The sequence below is a fragment of the Polyodon spathula genome, chromosome 13 (genome assembly GCF_017654505.1).
Source record: "Polyodon spathula isolate WHYD16114869_AA chromosome 13, ASM1765450v1, whole genome shotgun sequence".
NCBI lineage: Eukaryota > Metazoa > Chordata > Actinopteri > Acipenseriformes > Polyodontidae > Polyodon > Polyodon spathula.
In genome coordinates, this window is record NC_054546.1 from 32,540,821 (window position 1) to 32,559,508 (window position 18,688).

The 18,688-nt window shown below is 36.8% G+C and overlaps 1 protein-coding gene across 1 annotated transcript in view; it reads left to right on the plus strand.

Moving 5' to 3' along the window:
• The window catches only part of pepd (peptidase D), a 126,941-nt gene that overhangs the window by 30,345 nt on the left and 77,908 nt on the right, over positions 1 to 18,688 (plus strand). Inside the window, exons 8-9 of the mRNA XM_041268555.1 lie at positions 5,785 to 5,860; positions 18,355 to 18,401. Of these exons, the coding sequence (XP_041124489.1) occupies positions 5,785 to 5,860; positions 18,355 to 18,401 (123 nt within the window). The remainder of the gene's footprint in view (positions 1 to 5,784; positions 5,861 to 18,354; positions 18,402 to 18,688) is intronic.

The window sequence follows — 18,688 nt, forward strand, 5'->3', positions numbered from 1 at the left end:
ACATCAGTGTATATAGTGTAAGATTATGCAGCCCATAAATTTCCTGAATGTAAAAGAAGAGTGATGTACTGGAAGCCCATTGTTCATGACACAATTGTGTGGTCTTCTCAGAAAGGAATGACACGATAATCCTGCATGTGTAAGTACATATGACGGATCTATAGAGGACGATCTTCTTTGCATAATTCTGCTAAAGGATTTATGAAGCCCTTAAATATACATAAGATCCGTGAATGTGTGTGAGCAGTAGTAATTTCAGCTTTGACAGACGTATGTAAAAAAATATATATACAGTCAGCACTCGGATATCCGTTACCCAGATACACATCAGTCGCGTTTTATCACCCTTGTATTAAGAATAAAATCAATCCTCATTTTATATATATATATATATATATATATATATATATATATATATATATATATACACACACACACACACACACACACACACACACACACACACACACACACACACACACACACACACACTCACACGTGTACGTGTGTGCGTATACGTTAACTTATCTGTTACACACAATTTCCGACTCTGTCACCAGCTTTCTGATACAAAAAGAAAAATAATAATTATTCTCTCCAATACCAAATCAGTCTGTCTTGTATTGTGCAGTTACACAGTGTTTCCTTCAGTTTCACCTGACGAAAATGCAGCCAAAACAAAGCGAACGAGACAAGCTAGGGTAATGTAACAGTTAATAATTCAACAGTTTTAGATACTGTGATGTATTTTTATTTATTTTTTTTGTCTGTGATCTTTTGTTGCTTTTGTGCATTTTCATTTGCAAGTGAAATGTGACTTTAGGGCCTCATCGAGGACTATGTTCTGCAATTTTGAATGCTGACTTTGGATACTGTTTGAATTCTGGAAACTGTTGTTTTTAATCTTTTGGTTTTGCTTAGATTAAAAATGCATGGATAGCATTTAGATTTCATTTTGCTGTTAGATCGTTAAAGGGGAATTTTACACATTGCTACAGTACATACTGGATTTAAAAATATATATTGTATTACAGTTAAGTGTCGTCGCTCTAGGTTTGGCAAGTGATATTTTCAGAATCATATCGTTCTGGATTAAAATACTACACAGGTTGTCACCGGCGGTCTATATTCAGGACCCAGCCTCTGCACAGACAACCCCGTACACGTTACTAGAGCTCTAGGTATACCTTCCTGCTTGATTTCAGGCAGGTGGTGTCCCTCAATAAATTAGTGCCAGGTGAGTCTCGCTCCTGGCTTCAATTCCAAGCCCTGTGGTATTCTGGGGGCTGTAGTCTTGCTACCCATTTTAAACTTTTAGAACTACATTTTCCTTTATCACAGCATCCTTACACCCCTAGACAGTTGCTGGACCCTCCCTTTTTGGTTTGCAATAATGCATTGTGACCAAACCGTAAACATCCAGAAGAAGAAATATATTGAGGTACCTGCTACTATGGCGTGCATCCCCTCTGCTCCACGTCTGCCACATCCGTGTTAATATTTCAACCAAGACAGCCCCACTGGTGAATTATGTTCTCCAGCACCTGGTGTCCATAGATATGATGCCCTACATGAAAAGCAGACCCATCTTTTAATATGGATAGGGTACATGTAAAGCTCAGAAGGATAGTCATGATTGGTAAGAGCTTAAAACCTCTTGAGAGGTGATGAAGAATATGTGTGTGTTATTTTATTATTCATCCTGCGGCTCTACTGCTCTATTCTAAAGCACAATCTAAAATTATGTGTGGAATACATCAATAAAATTATGGGGTTTAATGTTATTGTTCCTGTTAGCTTGGGGATATATCATAAACACTGTTTGGGGGAAAAAAAAAAAAAAAAAACTGGCACAAGGATCATCTTTCAAAACTTCAAATTGTATCCTGATGTGATTCTTGACAAGGACTAGTACTATGACCTTGGAAGTATTACAGGCTACAATAACATTTTTATAAGTAATTGAGCTCTACTGTTAACTTTTAATAAAGCTGATTTTTTCTTACATTATGATGGCCATGCTGCATGCATATATTCATAGAAGCACTTATCCAATTGTGATGAAACTTGCTGACCACATTCTTAAGAATATGTTGTTGAGAGTGTGAGAATCTGGAAGTGGGAGTTTTTACTTGTACATGCAATGCATGCAGTCCATGGTGATTTACTTTTTATGTTACTGATAGATCTAATTATTTATTTATTTATTTATTTATTTATTTTTTTGCAGCTGCTTGTTAATTATTCCAATCTGTCAACTGGAATAAGGTGTTTCTTTTGTTTTATTCAGATTTTCAACATGCAATAGAGTACGCAAAATGTGTAAGGATTCCCTGTGTATTAATGAATTATTGCACGTTACATTGTACCGTAATAGAATTATTTTTCTTTTTGTTTTGTGATGACCACAACCACCAAATGGTTCTTGATTTATAAATTATTGTGATTTTATAGTTTGTAGGAATAGGTGCTCCCCCGATATCATTTAGGTTAAAATATTCTGTCATTAATGATCATTTAATTTCATAGCCCAAAGTAGCCCATCAGAACAACTGTAGTGATTAATATTGTATTGTGATCTGAGTGTAAAATAATACTAGGTTTTTATGATAAATTAGCCTTTTAAAACAAGTTATAGAGCATAAAATAGATTTTTAAAATTTTATTTACTGGTACATTAGGTTACTGTATTCCCTCCAAGAAAACCACCATTCTTTGATCGCAGAAAAAAAAAAAAAAATAAAAAAAAAGTTGCTTGCTTTTATTTAATTAATTAATTAATTAATGTATTAAATTTAGTTTCTGGTACTTTCTTTGTTCTTGAGTTCACTTTAATCCCCATCTTTTTCCTTTTCTGCTATTCATTGACCCATACCAGTAAACTCTCCTAACATGTATAGCAAATAGAACTAAAGAATACTACTATTATTTGTTGACACATACATGTTAATGATCCCGTCGGGATTAAGATGTAAGACAGCCCTGTGTGGGATAATGGGCATGCTGAGATCGCCCTTCACTTTGCACAATTTTTGGAATAGAAAAGTATTGATCATGTAATTGCAGAGCACCATGCCTTCACTACTTGATAAATGTACTCAGCTGGATGGATAGTGGTTTCTCATTGGCAATGAAGAATGTATGAAATGGGTAGTTCAGTGCAGACAAAGCCAGTATTAACAGTATTTCACATCTAGGGCTGGAGGTCTGATGATTATGATACAACCACCTGTTAGAAAGATTGGACCTCCTGAGTCTTTGGTTACCCCATTGCCAGCAGTATATCCGTATACCGTGTTTAGCAAATAGACTGTATTCACAAATGTTCTTTCTGGGTAGACTTTATCTACTCAATCTACTCTCTGCTGTTTCTTCTCTGAGCTGAAGACACAAATGTCGCAGAATTGGGCCAGTTATTTGACTTCATCACAACAGGAACTGAAGCCAGGACCAATAGATCAGACTTCAGCAATGTTGTTCAATACGAATGATCCACTCCCTTCACTACAGCATCTGTGGTGCAAAATAAAAGAAATAACAGAAAAACGTCTGTGAGCGCAAAGGCCGTTAGATGACGTAAGCATTGTAATAAAACTGTGTTTATTTGAGATTTGACATATTTAATGGCCTGGCCCTTGTGTACAGATGCATAACAAGGAGGCTTCAAAAGTATTTACTGATTGCTCTATAAAACTGTCCCAAGTGTTTCATGCATTTTGCATTGAAGCTTGTCATTGCAGAAATGGAGATAATGCTCCCATTTCATTGCAGTTTGAGCCATTCAGAGCTTTACTGTGAGAATAATGAGGCGACCTACAGATAAGAAAAGCTCATGTGGGTTTAATTAGGCTGGCAAAACAACTCAGGATGGATCTTAATTCACACTCTCTAGAACAAACTTCTTCCCTTTCCTGATTATTGAATTTGTTTAGCCCAAACATTTTTATTTTATATAATGAACAATAAATGACTAAAAATAATTGGGGTGGGATACATCCACCCAATGGATTTAAAATAATTGGTGACAAAAAAAAACAGCAGAGAAGAAAACCAAAACATTTTGCAGATGGATAGTGATGCGGCAGGGAATCAGTTTAATAGATTATTGAGCATCATGACTTTGAGCCTCAATGAAACCATAAATCTGTGATTGCTTAATTTCTCTGTGCCCCATTTAGAGTCTCATGTATATATTACACCTTCTTGCTGCTTGCTTTTTAATAATAAAGCTTTTGTCAAATAATACTACAGTGTTCTCAATATATTGATGTATTGTATTTATAACCTCTGATAATTAGTTAGTAAATCTGGTTTGCAATTGCACCTCTAGTTCGAAGCCTTATTAAGCCCACAGTAAAACTTGAGTCTTTGGGTGATTATTTTTTTTTGCCTAGTAACTACAAATTATGAACTTAATATTTCAATGGCGCTAGAAAAACCGAAGTTATGCAATAATTCATATTTTGCAGATCAGAATATCTTCAGTGCAAAATATAATATCCAGCAAAATGGTAAAGTTATTCATTTTCATCCCACTTAAAAGCAACAGTGGGGCCACTCAATTCAAAATGCTCCGTAAGTGACAAGGACACCAAGCACGTACTAGTGTTAGTTTATTGAATTCGGTCTCGTCTGTAGTAAAGTATATCATTTATAAATCCCTCGCTTGTCAGAGTTGAATAACCCAGTTTGGAAAACAAAATATCCCAGGTTGTTTTTCTTATGTTTTTCTTGCAACTAAAGATGGAACAAATGAGAGGTAATTTTTTTGTCAGGTTTAAGTGAAGGTTCTGAGGCAGAGCAGTAAGCTGGGCTGTTCAGCTCGAATGGCCTGCGTGCCTGCTTGGCTGCTCAGGGTATTAAGCCCAGACCTTTAGTACGTGGTGGGAATCTGTCTGATTACGTTACACTTCACTGCAAAGTTTCATTGTGTTTTTTTTGTTTTTTTTTGTAATTTATCACCAAAGAGGCAGACAAATTACTTCTTTCTGTTGAAACTGACATTTTCAAAATTGGAAAATGAAAGTTAAAAAGAAATACAGTAATATTGTACTCTAACGGCTGATTTACAGACCCACGTTGCTCATTGGGGTCTGTGAAACCGGGGTCTGTGAAACCAGGGTCTGTGCAAGTAGAGCAGGCCTGTCCAACAGATGGCTTGAATCATATATAGCTTAGTGAGGTCCCCAATATGACTTTTGGTTTAGAACTGGACTATCACATTCAAGGCTGTTGATGGGTTTGAAAAGACTGCAAGGACAATCGGTAGTCTTTCTTAGAAGCAAGTACAGTCAAAATGCAAAATAAATTAATGTTAAATGTAAGCACGTTTTAATGAACACAAACTACTACTTTTTTTTTTTTTTTTTTTTTTTTACGGTCCTGGTTAAAACCTCCTCTTTTTCAAATTGTTAAACAAAAGACTAGTCGCTCGATAAATCGAAGCTATTTGATTTGTACCACACACACACACAACACATATATATATATATATTATATATAGATATATATTATATATATATATATATATATATTACAAGTAATGATGGTACCTTTTTTCTTTTTAAGACTATAACATTAAATATGTTTTTATTAAATATATATTTAGAATTTGTAAAGCTCTTAACCAGCGTTTAAATCTGTGTGTATCACAATACAATTCTTATCATGACACATGTGACGGTCCTGATAGGCTGCTTTTTTATGGACATGAAAAAGATTCTAATCTGTTTGTGTGGTATGTATTGGTAATTTCTTAAATTGCGCTTTCTGTCTCTCGTCCAGCCGCCTCCTTAAAACTGACATGGAGCTGGAGGTTCTGCGATACACCAACAGGATCTCAAGCGAGGCCCACAAAGAGGTAAGGCACGGCTAGAGCAGTCTTCACAATCTGGTTATGGTTGGAACTCCTAATACTGTTCTTTCTTTAACATGCTGTTCTGATTACTCTGTAACTAGGAATAAGATGTTTACTGAGTAAGTGGAATGAAGGCACCACGTGTATGCTCTCCAAACAGCATCTTCTCACTGGTGGTGGTTTTATTTATTATGGCTCTGGATAGGGGATAATGCACATGGAGGAGGTCCGTCTGTCTGTCACACTTAAGGGAACACTCTAGCTGCTTATATAATTGTGGTAGAACTTGGTAAGGCTATTTTACGACAAGTTATGGAATATCATAATCTCTGGATAAATGGAAATGCATGTCCATGTGTACATATTTCAGACACGTGGTGGAAAACTGGAGAAAACAAGAAGAAAAATAGACAGACCCTCATAATCACATCATTGCTCAGTAAAAATATTTGTATAAAACCGAGGGTTTCTAGCCAAATGTAATCAGAAACGTCTACAGGAGGCAAGGAGTGTGTATATCAGTTTGGGGAGGACTGGTGTAAAGTCAAGGCAGCTGTGTTGCTCACCATGTAGAGTTTGGCAGACACGATCAGTACATATGTTCCCAATTGTTTTAGGACCCTAATAATGTTTAACAGTTAGGGCACTTGTATGTGATAGGGTCAAAATATGAAAAACAACATTTTTTTGTGGTTTGAGCACTTGACAGTCTTGGATCCACAAGCAAAGCTGCAAATTCAGAAGGTATTCATGACAAAAGAAAAGAAAACAAAACAAAACAAAAAAAACACCATACATAAATACAAAACAAGTGAAGGACAGGATAAAGCATGAACACAGAGGCCCACTGCAGAGTGTCTGAACGATGTTCACTCAGTCACGATATGTAATCCACTCAGCTCTGCTTTTCCTAAGAACAGACGTTTTTGTATACCAGTATATCCTGGTTTGAAGTGCTGCTGAGATGGCATTGATCTTAAATCCGTCTGAGCCGAAAGCTTTTGAAGGTCACCAGTGTAATAGTGTTTGCATGTTTTTTGGGGGAGGCTTGCATTGCATCCTGAAATATCTGAAAACAGATGCTTTATCAGTTGGCTGTAGTAAGCAATCATGATACAGACATTTCTAGTATCTATACACTAGGTGTCCCAACAAGAAATGTAATTTAGTATCTCTTTGGCCAACATCATGGGAAACTGAATAACTAGAAATATTAGGTATTGGATTTATTTTTTATTTTTTTTAACGTAATTTGCAGGTATTCAGGGGTGTTCTTATTGCAATTATTTAAATACCAAATAATATGAACTAATATGTGTTTTTATTTTTGCTAAGACTGCTTCTCTTCAGTTATACTTAATTACCATAGATGTACGTCATGCAGGTGACATTGAAACAAGAGCCAGGTCCGTCTGCAGCTTTGCTAGCAATACACTAGTGTGCTATACAGTAGATGGTGCTGGAACTGATCTAACCAACATTACATATGCCTGGCAGCCAACTAGAAATGAAGAGCAGCTCCTGAACTCGTAGTCGAGCACATTTTAACACTATATATATATATATATATATATATATATATATATATATATATATATATATATATATATATATATATATATATATATATAAAATACAATATTTGAGTAATGTCAAGAACCGAATAATAGCACACATCATAAAAGGTAGTAATTGTAATTTGAAGTCTTATACTCTTTAAACTGCAATACCATAATGCATCAAGCACTGTGTTGCCTTTGATTTCTACAACTGAAACAAAGAAAATCTCCTGGCAGCACAGAGTGCACATTCTTTGGCACTATACATTTCATAAACCAAGGCAAGACAACTCCACAGATCAGCAGTCACATGACTCGCACACTCCTCCAGGACTATTGCCTGTGGCCACTGAGAGAGCTTGGCAACCCAGCAACGAGCCACTGGCATGGAAACAAAGAGCAGATGCTCCTCTAATGTCCTTCCTCTGGGTAACTTGAAATCCATTTTTGAGCCCTGAGTGAATCGCATTGGTCTAATATTATCTGTTAATAACCTGGTGTTTTGGCCCATTTAAAGAAAGTAGTTCCTTGCACATTGCTTTTTCTTGCATGCTGAAGAGAATTGCCAGAACAAATTATTGTCAATATTATCAGCTGGCCCTAAGTAGGCTTCTGTTTGTGTTTTGATCTTTTGGATACACATGGGGCTCCATTTTCAGAGAGATAAAAATGGAGATCATAAGACTTTACTGTTCTGATTGAAAGCATGTGTTTTTATGTGTCATGGAAGGTCTTCGATTAGTTTTAGCACCATAGACCGTACACACCCTGTGATCTGATACCAAAGCATTTATGTATTTATCAGGGGGATTTGGAGGATTCTTGAAGCGCGTGGGATGTTGTAGGCTACCAGGCAGAACGTATGATCAAAAAAAAGATGGAATACAAAGGCTTAACTATTTTTCTTTGTGCAGTCATTGCATGCTCAGTAGGTTTCCTTTTATCTTCTGCTTCACTGTATGCAGCCAAATTTAAAGAGCAAAACAACAGTGTACCCAAGTAATAATCTAAGTAATAATCCAGCCGGTGATTTCAAACTGCTACATTAAACATACAATGAAGAGAGATCTGCGATAGGGTTACTATTGTTAGGGCAGATATTTATATCCACTGTTGGCGAGATCCTTACAGTACACTGTTAAAATACAGTAATCCGTCAAGTATCCGCCTGTCACATATTTGCCCTACCTGTTTATCCTCCATGACCAACCCCCTCAGCAACATTAGTTTATAACTGAACAGAGAAGATTAGTTCAAAGATTGTAGATCCCAACAAAGTTTTCATACACTGTGTTGTATGTGCTCTGTGCGCTGCCATTGCTGGTAGTGTCACGTGAGCTGTTCAGTGTGTGAATAAATCCTGTTTGCCTGCGGGGCGTATCAATTTCCACCTCCGTCTCCATCTCCTGCCTGTCGCTCAGCAGCGCATGCACACACCCACACGGTAACAGGCATTAATACCCTGTATCTTTCTAAACAAGGGATTTAGGGGAGCTCCTGAATAAAAGCTGAATCTCAAAACAATAATTGTGTGAATAAATGTATTTAAAACAGGATTTATTCATCTGCCTTTTTACATATCCGCCCTTACTCTGGTCCCTTTGCACTCGTATATTGCACATGATTCATTGCACAGCTGTTAATATTTTTTGCTGACTTGTCAAAATATACTTTTTTTTTTTATTTCATGTGGCAATAATAATTCAGGTTTCTAGTTCAGATTTTACAGATACTGGCAGTTGCCAGTTTGTGGCAATAAAATCATGAAAAAACATAATTGAATTTTTTTCCATAACAACTAGCAATTTGAACGAGCAAATATTTTATGCAAATTATCCAGTATGTTTTTAATCCTTTGCAGTATTTTTCAAGTGTTTATATTGAGCTTGAGCTTGTTTATGCTGTTGATTGCATCAGATCATTTAGATAAACATTAAGTAAAAAAAAATCAGTACAATACCAATAAGGTACCTAACTGTGATCACATGAGTAGACTGTGTGAGCTCCTTGTTGCTGCCTAGCACAGCCCTCTTATTCCTAAAATCTTCCCTACCAGTAATGGTAAAGAGGTGAAAGCTGTTAAATAAAAAAAAAAAAAAAAACATTTCATCTCTGCATCTATTTGTTAATTAAATCACAATCTGTGTTAATGTTGCATACATTTGTATTTCAAAGCATATGTTTTTCCTACTTTTTAGGTTTCAAGGATAGATTGCATGCAAAGCAGCCATTAAATTGCCTTGCAAACCTTGCTGTTGATCTTAACTTACCAATGATTGCATCATAAGCAGATGTTTTAGTCTGACTGTCAGGAAACGTGCCAGCAGGTGTTACAAGAGCTTCCCTTCACAATTTGCCAGTTGTACCAAATTATGTTACATTATTCCACATTTGTGATGTGGACTAATATTCAGAGGGGACTGAGACAATCACCTAGATTCAAACCCTGGACAGGATGTTGTAAGGCTTTTAAGAAGGTTCCTCAATACTTCAATAAAGCTAGCACCTTTGACTCGTTGCATGATTGTGGTACTATATTAGTGCAGTAAATAAAGGTTAAACCAGGAATGTTCAAAGGGTACTGTAGTTATTTCATATCCCATTCAGGGGCTTTTGGGTCAGAAGTAAAATAACCGCAGCACTCTGTGAACATTCATGGAGTGTTCTGTTTATATAACAAGTACAATATGTCAGATAGTATACTTAAACCTATATTGTATTTAACAGCTGATATCAGAGAATTACTTTTCTTGGATCAAGTTCTGCTTCTGTTTAAAAAAGTGTCATGATTTAGAACATTGCAGTTCACCTGGATGTCCTGTCATTGGATAGGAAATAATGTAAGATTCCAAATTGAGCTCAAGTAAGAAAAATATTCTCTAAGGACCACCGAATATGAAAGAGTTATTCAACTCTTGTAAAAATCACTGGTTGTAATGCAAATTACAGTTTTAGATTACACATGATTAAATTGTGACACGATTATTTAAGGGTTTATATTTAAAGCAAATGCACTTTTATAAGAAGTAGAATGATCTCTAGAATATATTAATTTGTAATAGCACAAATTAATCTAACGTTTCACAGTATACTTTGAAAAGCTCCTGAATGATAATTAAATATAGTCTTTATGATAAGTATGGCAATTATGAATCACTAAAACTTTATTAAAAGGGCTGATTTCATTATTCTTCCTTAGTATTGGCTTTTGTTCTGCCAGTCAGTTTTCTTAGACCTGAGGTCATGGTCCTGCTCATTCTCCCTTCATATTAACTACATTTGCAAAACCTATTCAGGTTTTTCATTAAATGCATGCACAACTGCATAGTGACTTTGGAACAGCAGATAAGTCAGGAATGGATACTGCCTTTGAACGAAATGGCCAAAGCCAAAAATAGAACAGAATATAGATTGAAGCAGGAAATAAAAATCTGTAGTCTGTTTTAGTAAACACCCTCCTTGAGACTATTTTACTTCCATGTTTACTAAAGCAAGAAGCGTGGGTCTTTTTGATTATTATTGCTACCAGATACAGCTTTTTATGACTGGAATGCAGCGTACTCCATTCACCTGGCTTTGCAGTATTCTACAGGTATTATCCAACATAATGGACTGTGCAGTTAACTACAGAGTACTGCTTATTGCGTACTCCGTGAACTGTGGAAAAGATCACCCATCAGTTTGAAACATTCAGTTATAAGGTCAAAACTCAAGTCAACTAGACGCATGTTTTGCTAGTTCCACAATACCCTGGATTGAACAGTATCTAGTGTTAGTATTATATCATTTAGGAAGGCTGTACTCTCCCTATAAGAACATAAGAACATAAGAAAGTTTACAAACGAGAGGAGGCCATTCGGCCCATCTTGCTCGTTTGGTTGTTAGTAGCTTATTGATCCTAAAATCTCATCAAGCAGCTTCTTGAAGGATCCCAGGGTGTCAGCTTCAACAACATTACTGGGGAGTTGATTCCAGACCCTCACAATTCTCTGTGTAAAAAAGTGTCTCCTATTTTCTGTTCTGAATGCCCCTTTTTCTAAACTCCATTTGTGACCCCTGGTCCTTGTTTCTTTTTTCAGGCTGAAAAAGTCCCTTGCGTCGACACTGTCAATACCTTTTAGAATTTTGAATGCTTGAATTAGGTCGCCACGTAGTCTTCTTTGTTCAAGACTGAACAGATTCAATTCTTTTAGCCTGTCTGCATATGACATGCCTTTTAAGCCCGGAATAATTCTGGTCGCTCTTCTTTGCACTCTTTCTAGAGCAGCAATATCTTTTTTATAGCGAGGTGACCAGAACTGCACACAATATTCAAGATGAGGTCTTACAAGTGCATTGTACAGTTTTAACATTACTTCCCTTGATTTAAATTCAACACTTTTCACAATGTATCCGAGTATCTTGTTAGCCTTTTTTATAGCTTCCCCACATTGCCTAGATGAAGACATTTCTGAGTCAACAAAAACTCCTAGGTCTTTTTCATAGATTCCTTCTCCAATTTCAATATCTCCCATATGATATTTATAATGTACATTTTTATTTCCTGCGTGCAGTACCTTACACTTTTCTCTATTAAATGTCATTTGCCATGTATCTGCCCAGTTCTGAATCTTGTCTAGATCATTTTGAATGACCTTTGCTGCTGCAACAGTGTTTGCCACTCCTCCTACTTTTGTGTCGTCTGCAAATTTAACAAGTTTGCTTACTATACCAGAATCTAAATCATTAATGTAGATTAGGAATAGCAGAGGACCTAATACTGATCCCTGTGGTACACCGCTGGTTACCACACTCCATTCTGAGGTTTTTCCTCTAATCAGTACTTTCTGTTTTCTACATGTTAACCACTCCCTAATCCATGTACATGTGTTTCCTTGAATCCCAACTGCGTTCAGTTTGAGAATTAATCTTTTGTGCGGGACTTTGTCAAAAGCTTTCTGGAAATCTAAATAAACCATGTCATATGCTTTGCAATTATCCATTATCGATGTTGCATCCTCAAAAAAATCAAGCAAGTTAGTTAGGCACGATCTCCCTTTCCTAAAACCATGTTGACTGTCTCCCAGTACCCTGTTACCATATAGGTAATTTTCCATTTTGGATCTTATTATAGTTTCCATAAGTTTGCATATAATAGAAGTCAGGCTTACTGGTCTGTAGTTACCTGGTTCAGTTTTGTTTCCCTTTTTGTGGATCGGTATTACGTTTGCAATTTTCCAGTCTGTCGGTACCACCCCTGTGTCAAGAGACTGCTGCATGATCTTGGTTAGCGGTTTGTAAATTACTTCTTTCATTTCTTTGAGTACTACTGGGAGGATCTCATCCGGCCCAGGGGATTTGTTTATTTTAAGAGCTCCTAGTCCCTTTAACACTTCTGCCTCAGTTATGCTAAAGTTATTTAAAACTGGATAGGAACTGGATGACATGTGGGGCATGTTGTCAGTATCTTCCTTTGTAAAAACTTGTGAAAAGTAATCATTTAACATATTTGCTATTTTTTTTTCTTCCTCTATGATTTTGCCATTTGTATCTCTTAAACATTTAATCTCCTCTTTGAATGTTCTCTTGCTGTTGTAATATTGGAAAAACATTTTGGAATTGGTTTTAGCTCCCTTAGCAATGTTCATTTCTATTTCTCTCTTGGCCTTTCTAACTTCCTTTTTGACTTGCATTTGCAGTTCTGTGTACTCTTTCTGTGTACTTTCTTTTTGGTCCTTTTTTAATGCTCTGTAAAGTGCCTTTTTTCGCTGAATATTTTTTTTAATTGATCTATTAAACCATTTTGGCAATTTAGTTTTACATTTAGATTTGTCTACTTTAGGGATATAATTGTTTTGCGCCTCTAGTACTACGTTTTTGAAGAACAACCATCCTTCTTCTGTGGGTGTTTTCTCTATTTTACTCCAATCTACTTCTGTTAGTCTCTGTTTCATGCCTTCATAGTTTGCTTTTCTAAAATTGTAAACCTTAGCTTTAGTCTTTACTTTTGAGGATTTAAAAAACACTTCAAATGAGACCATGTTGTGGTCTGAGTTTGCCAGTGGTTCTCTGACCTCTGTTTTAGTTATTCTATCTTCGTTATTTGAAAAGACTAAATCAAGGCATGCCTCCCCTCTAGTGGGTGCCTTCACAAATTGTGTTAGGAAGCAGTCATTTGTCATTTCCACCATTTCTATTTCATCCTTCGCGCTACCCACCGGGTTTTCCCATTTTATTTGGGGGAAGTTGAAATCCCCCATTAGTATGGCTTCTCCTTTGCTACACACATTTCTAATGTCATTGTATAACAGATTATTGTGCTCACCGTCTGAATCTGGCGGTCTATAGCATGCTCCTATTATTATGCCTTTTGAATTTTTGTCTGTTATTCTGACCCATATTGATTCGGTTTTATTTTCTTTGTCCAGGTTTAACACCTGGGCTTCAAGACTGTTTCTTATGTATAGCGCTACCCCTCCTCCTCTTCTGTCCTGCCTGTCTTTCCTATACAGTGTATACCCACAAATATTATATTCGTCCCCATCACTCTCAGATAACCACGTTTCTGTAACACCTATCACATCATAGTTACCTGTTAGTGCAGTAGCTTCAAGTTCTAGAATTTTGTTTCTGATACTTCTAGCATTTAGATAAATACATTTAATGGTTGTCTTACCTGAGTTGTTGTTCTTGTTTTGATGCGGTCTCCCTTCTGTTTTTTTGTTGATTTCTCCCCCCTTCCTTTCTAGTTTAAATGCTTCCGAACCTGCTCGAGGATCTTTTCTCCAAGTAGACTAGTTCCCTTGTTATTTAAATGCAGTCCATCCCGTCTATACAGATAGTCCTCGTTGTAGAATGTGGTCCAATGATCAAGATAGGTGAAGCCTTCCCGTGTGCACCACGTCTTCAACCATTCGTTTTGATTAATTATTTCCAGCTGTCCATATGGTCCTTTGCAAGGTGCGGGTAGTATACCAGAAAATACCACAGTTTTGGTTTTCTCTTTTAATTTCCTTCCTAGCTCTCTGAATTTGTTTTGCAGGGATTTTGGTCTGTCTCTTCCAATGTTGTTTGTACCGATGTGGACGACTACTACCGGGTCGTCTCCTGTTCGTTCTAGGAGCCTGTCCACGTTTTCAGTGATGTGCTTGACCGAGGCTCCCGGAAGGCAGCACACTGTTGTAGTAAGGGGGTCCAAACTGCGAACTGAACTTGCTGTGTTTCTCAATATGGAGTCCCCAACAATCATGACCTCCCTTCTTTTTACTGTCTTGTCACCACTGTCAATAGGGTCCTGGATGTTGTTCCTTTCATTCTCTTGTTGTTGGTTCTGCTCATCACAATTCTGAAGTGACTCAAATCTGTTGGTTGTTTTGATTTCTGGTGGTTGTGTTTGACGAAGTTTCTTTTTTTCCCTGCTTCTTCCTACCTGAACCCAGCTGTTCTGACCTTCTATCTCCCTGGTGGCTTTCAGTCTGTTAGGGGTGATGCAGACTTCCATGAATTGTGGGTGTGCCAGTTCCTCAAGATCCTGTTGCTGTCTCACTTCTTCCAGCTCCATTTCTAGCATGCTTACTAGTTTATGCAAATCCTGGATCGCGCGGCACTTTACGCACACTAGGTGTAAATGGAACCCATCAATGTGATTAGTTTGTTAGTGGGGGTGTTCAGGAGAAGAGTACAGAATGAAAGATGGATAGGGAATAAAAAGGATTCACCACTTGTAGTATACATCAACCAGTCAGTCCTAGAACATAACTTCTGTGGTCTAAAGCCTGTATACTAATTGTCCAAATAGCATTAATAATCCCAACTAAACCTCTCCTTGAATCATATTTATTAATGAGACAACTCTGTTTTTTTTTTTCAGCAAAGTACATTCACTAACCTAAATGTGTTTGTCTTGCTAATGTGAAATGTAAAAATAAAATAGAACTCTTGGCATGAACACGGCTACTTTTTTTTTTTCTTGACATCCTTTCCTTGATTCTCTTGTAGACATAGCTAGGAGCAGAAAATAAATTCAAACAGGCTTATTCTGTCGTCAGCTGAGAAATTAAATCATAAGCACTCTGCCCAAGGACTCAATGGTGTAATATATCTGCACAAACTAAGTAGAAATGTGCAGTCATTTGAATCTTGGATTTTCTTTATGTAAGGGTGAAATGTAAGATGATTTCAGTGTTAGTGAGTGAATGGGTGGTTTTTGTGAATTCATAAAAATGTAGAGACCCTACATCTGCACTTACCTACTTTTGCTCTGCAGGGGGTGGATATCCATGGTAACAGGGATGTAGAGGAGGCTGTATGTATATGTCGATCATGTTGTTTCATATATTAGCAAAATCTTCCACGTTTTTTCTGTACTCCTTTTGCTTTCGCATTTCACTGAAACAAACAAACCAAACATGGTTGGTAACCCCAAACCGACAGAGACCAGTGCCAGAGGAGTAGTTTAAAACAAACTGTGAAGGGTTTCATTTTGAGTATTCTTATATGTTTCAAAAGAAGTGCAACAGAAAATAATTGAATTAAACTATCCAAAGGAACCAAGTGTCAATGGTCCCTAAGTAAAATGATCAGTATTTAGGCATCATGAAAGACATAAAGCTGCATAGATGCTTGCATGATCAGTGAGTGCATCAGCATTTCAACAGCTATACCAGCTTTGCTAGACTTCTTTTCTTTCAGCACCTTTAAAACAAGAACCAGCAACTTTGTACAGCAACGTAAAACAGCAGTTCTTGTAATACTGTCATCATCTGTGCAGTGACTGTCATATGAGAGCTAGTGAAGCAGAAATGTTGAGTCTACAGAGGACTCCTGCTTTCTAACATTTGAAGTCAAGCGATGCAGAAACGGTCGTGTGGCAGGGCTGGGTCCTGCTCGTAAATATTGTATTATAATTTTAAATATATTGTTGTTTTAAAATGCATTGTGCGGTTTGTTTGTTGGTGGGGGTTGGCAGGGATGGGGCTAATTTCCTATACCTGCCAAAAACATGTGAGAATGTGGCTGGAGCCTTAATTGAATGATTAATAGTTAGTTAGGCTCCAGCCACATGGTATTTAAAGAAAATCCTATGATTGGAAGAAGGGAGTTGGGTGAGTTTACACTGTGTGCTGGTATTATATTTAAAACTTTGTAGTGATGGCTAGTGCCCAGCCTGCAATGGTTTGGTCTTTTGTATGAACCTTTATTTTGGCCCTTGAGCCGTTTACTTTGTACTGTATATTTTGTTCATGGTGTTCGTGACCTTGTATTTTTAAAACTTTTTATTTTGCTCTGTGAGGAGTGGTTTTTTTTTTTTTTTTTGGTTAATTATTTGTGTGAAATAAATGCACGCCCCAGCGCTTAAAACCTGACCACCTTAGACACCCGGCCAACCTGTGACAGGCAGCAAAGATGTTGTTTTTTTATCAAACCAATGGACTGGAGAATCTTGAACACAAAATATATAGGGTTATGAAGCATCCCTTTTTAACGAGTAATTGAATTACTGCAAATGTAGCTTATAAAATAATTCTATATAGCTCACAAGTCGGTCACTTCCTTCTCTATATAGGTTGTAAAATTTGAAATCTGGTACTATGCAAGTTTGAGAACGTGATCAGTGTGCAACCGTTTCACTTCCTAGGTAATTTCACCTCTGCAAGCATGTCAGTAATATGGGAAGCAGCTGGTTGGTTAATGACGGGAAAAATGGCATTAGAGGGATTGGGAACTATTTTACTCTCCAGGTGATATGACCAAGGAAGTGCAAGGCTATTTAAAATCAAGGATCGCAAACAAACAAGTCAAAAGTTAACTGTGTTTTTAAAGTGGATGTTCTCAAATGGCAGCACATCACAATTTAGCTTGAAAGAGACTGCTCACCTTGTCACTGCCCTCTCCTGGGACATAATTAAATACCTTCTGCCTGCATCTCAGCTGACCTCTTTCACTGCATCTCGATCACGCCGTGATCCCTGTATTCTGTAGACTGTTCTGTCCCTCCTCACACATTATGCACTGTCAATATTATCACTGGCCTCATCTTTTGGTTTGTAGATTGTACTTGAATACACACATACAGATTTTTTCAGTGGAATGCTACGGTATGTTGCTGTTTCTCCCTGGTTCTCACTCCCTGTGCTGCAGTTCAGATTCATTCCAATGGTCTAGCTGCAATTAGACCACATAATGTCATTGTAGCTAACAAAATAATTCCATAAATCTTAACTATTATACACTCCCAATAACGTGCTTGTTTCAAAAGTGGGCACTTGAGACATACAGTAACAAATAGAAGTCTATAACATGTAAGAAGTGTGGAATTATTTTGCTAGCTACAATCACTTTAGTAATGCTAACACCCACTCCCCCCACAATTAAATAAGGTCCATGAATAATCAGGTTTAGATTAATCGCTCTTAAAATAGACCCCTGTGTCACCTACAGCAAAGATATCAGGATGCAGCTGTTTATCTGCAGTATAGCATTGTTTGAAATAGCTGCATGTCTTGAATACAAAGCAAATAATGTTAATGAGGCTAGGAAGCGATAGCAATTTGGGCTGTATTTTTTCTGCGTTAAATTAAACATGCAGACAACCAAGCAATATTCAGCCTAAGAAAAGGGTCCGTTGATGATAATGATTTAATAAGCTTTGGTTATTCATTTAGATGAAATCACAGTTAACTCTTTTAACACTACAGATCACTCAAAAAAAGCAGACTGCCTTGGTACTATAGGAAAGATTGGTCCACTAAAAACCAGCAGGCTAGTAAACCAATAGTAAACCAGTTTACTGTTGTTTATATCTGTTCCTATTTCAATGTATATTTGGCCCAGTTAAAATATTTAAATATTTATTTAGTTATGCTAGGGTAGTCTTCCTAAATACTTATTGCTAAAATGTTAAAGCACTTATATTGTTTGTTTTAATATTCATAAACATTTTTCTTTCTTTTTTTTCAGATAATGAAACATGTAAAACCTGGAAAGAAGGAATATGAAATGGAAAGGTAAAGTTAGTGCATGTACATATCTATCTATCTGTCTATCTATCTATCTGTCTCATTGATTTTTGTTATCCTATTAAATAAATAAAAACAAGCGCCTTGGTGCGCTGTTGATCCATTCTAAAGTTATCCAGACCAAAATTGGTTGATGCTAGAATTATCCAGTCTGTCTACTAGCTAATGCTAGAATTTACTTTTTACTGTCCACCATGTTATAATGTTTGCAATCATTAGTTTTTTGTATCTTTTGAAACATGCATTCAGCTGTTTTTATGTGAGTTAATTTGTCT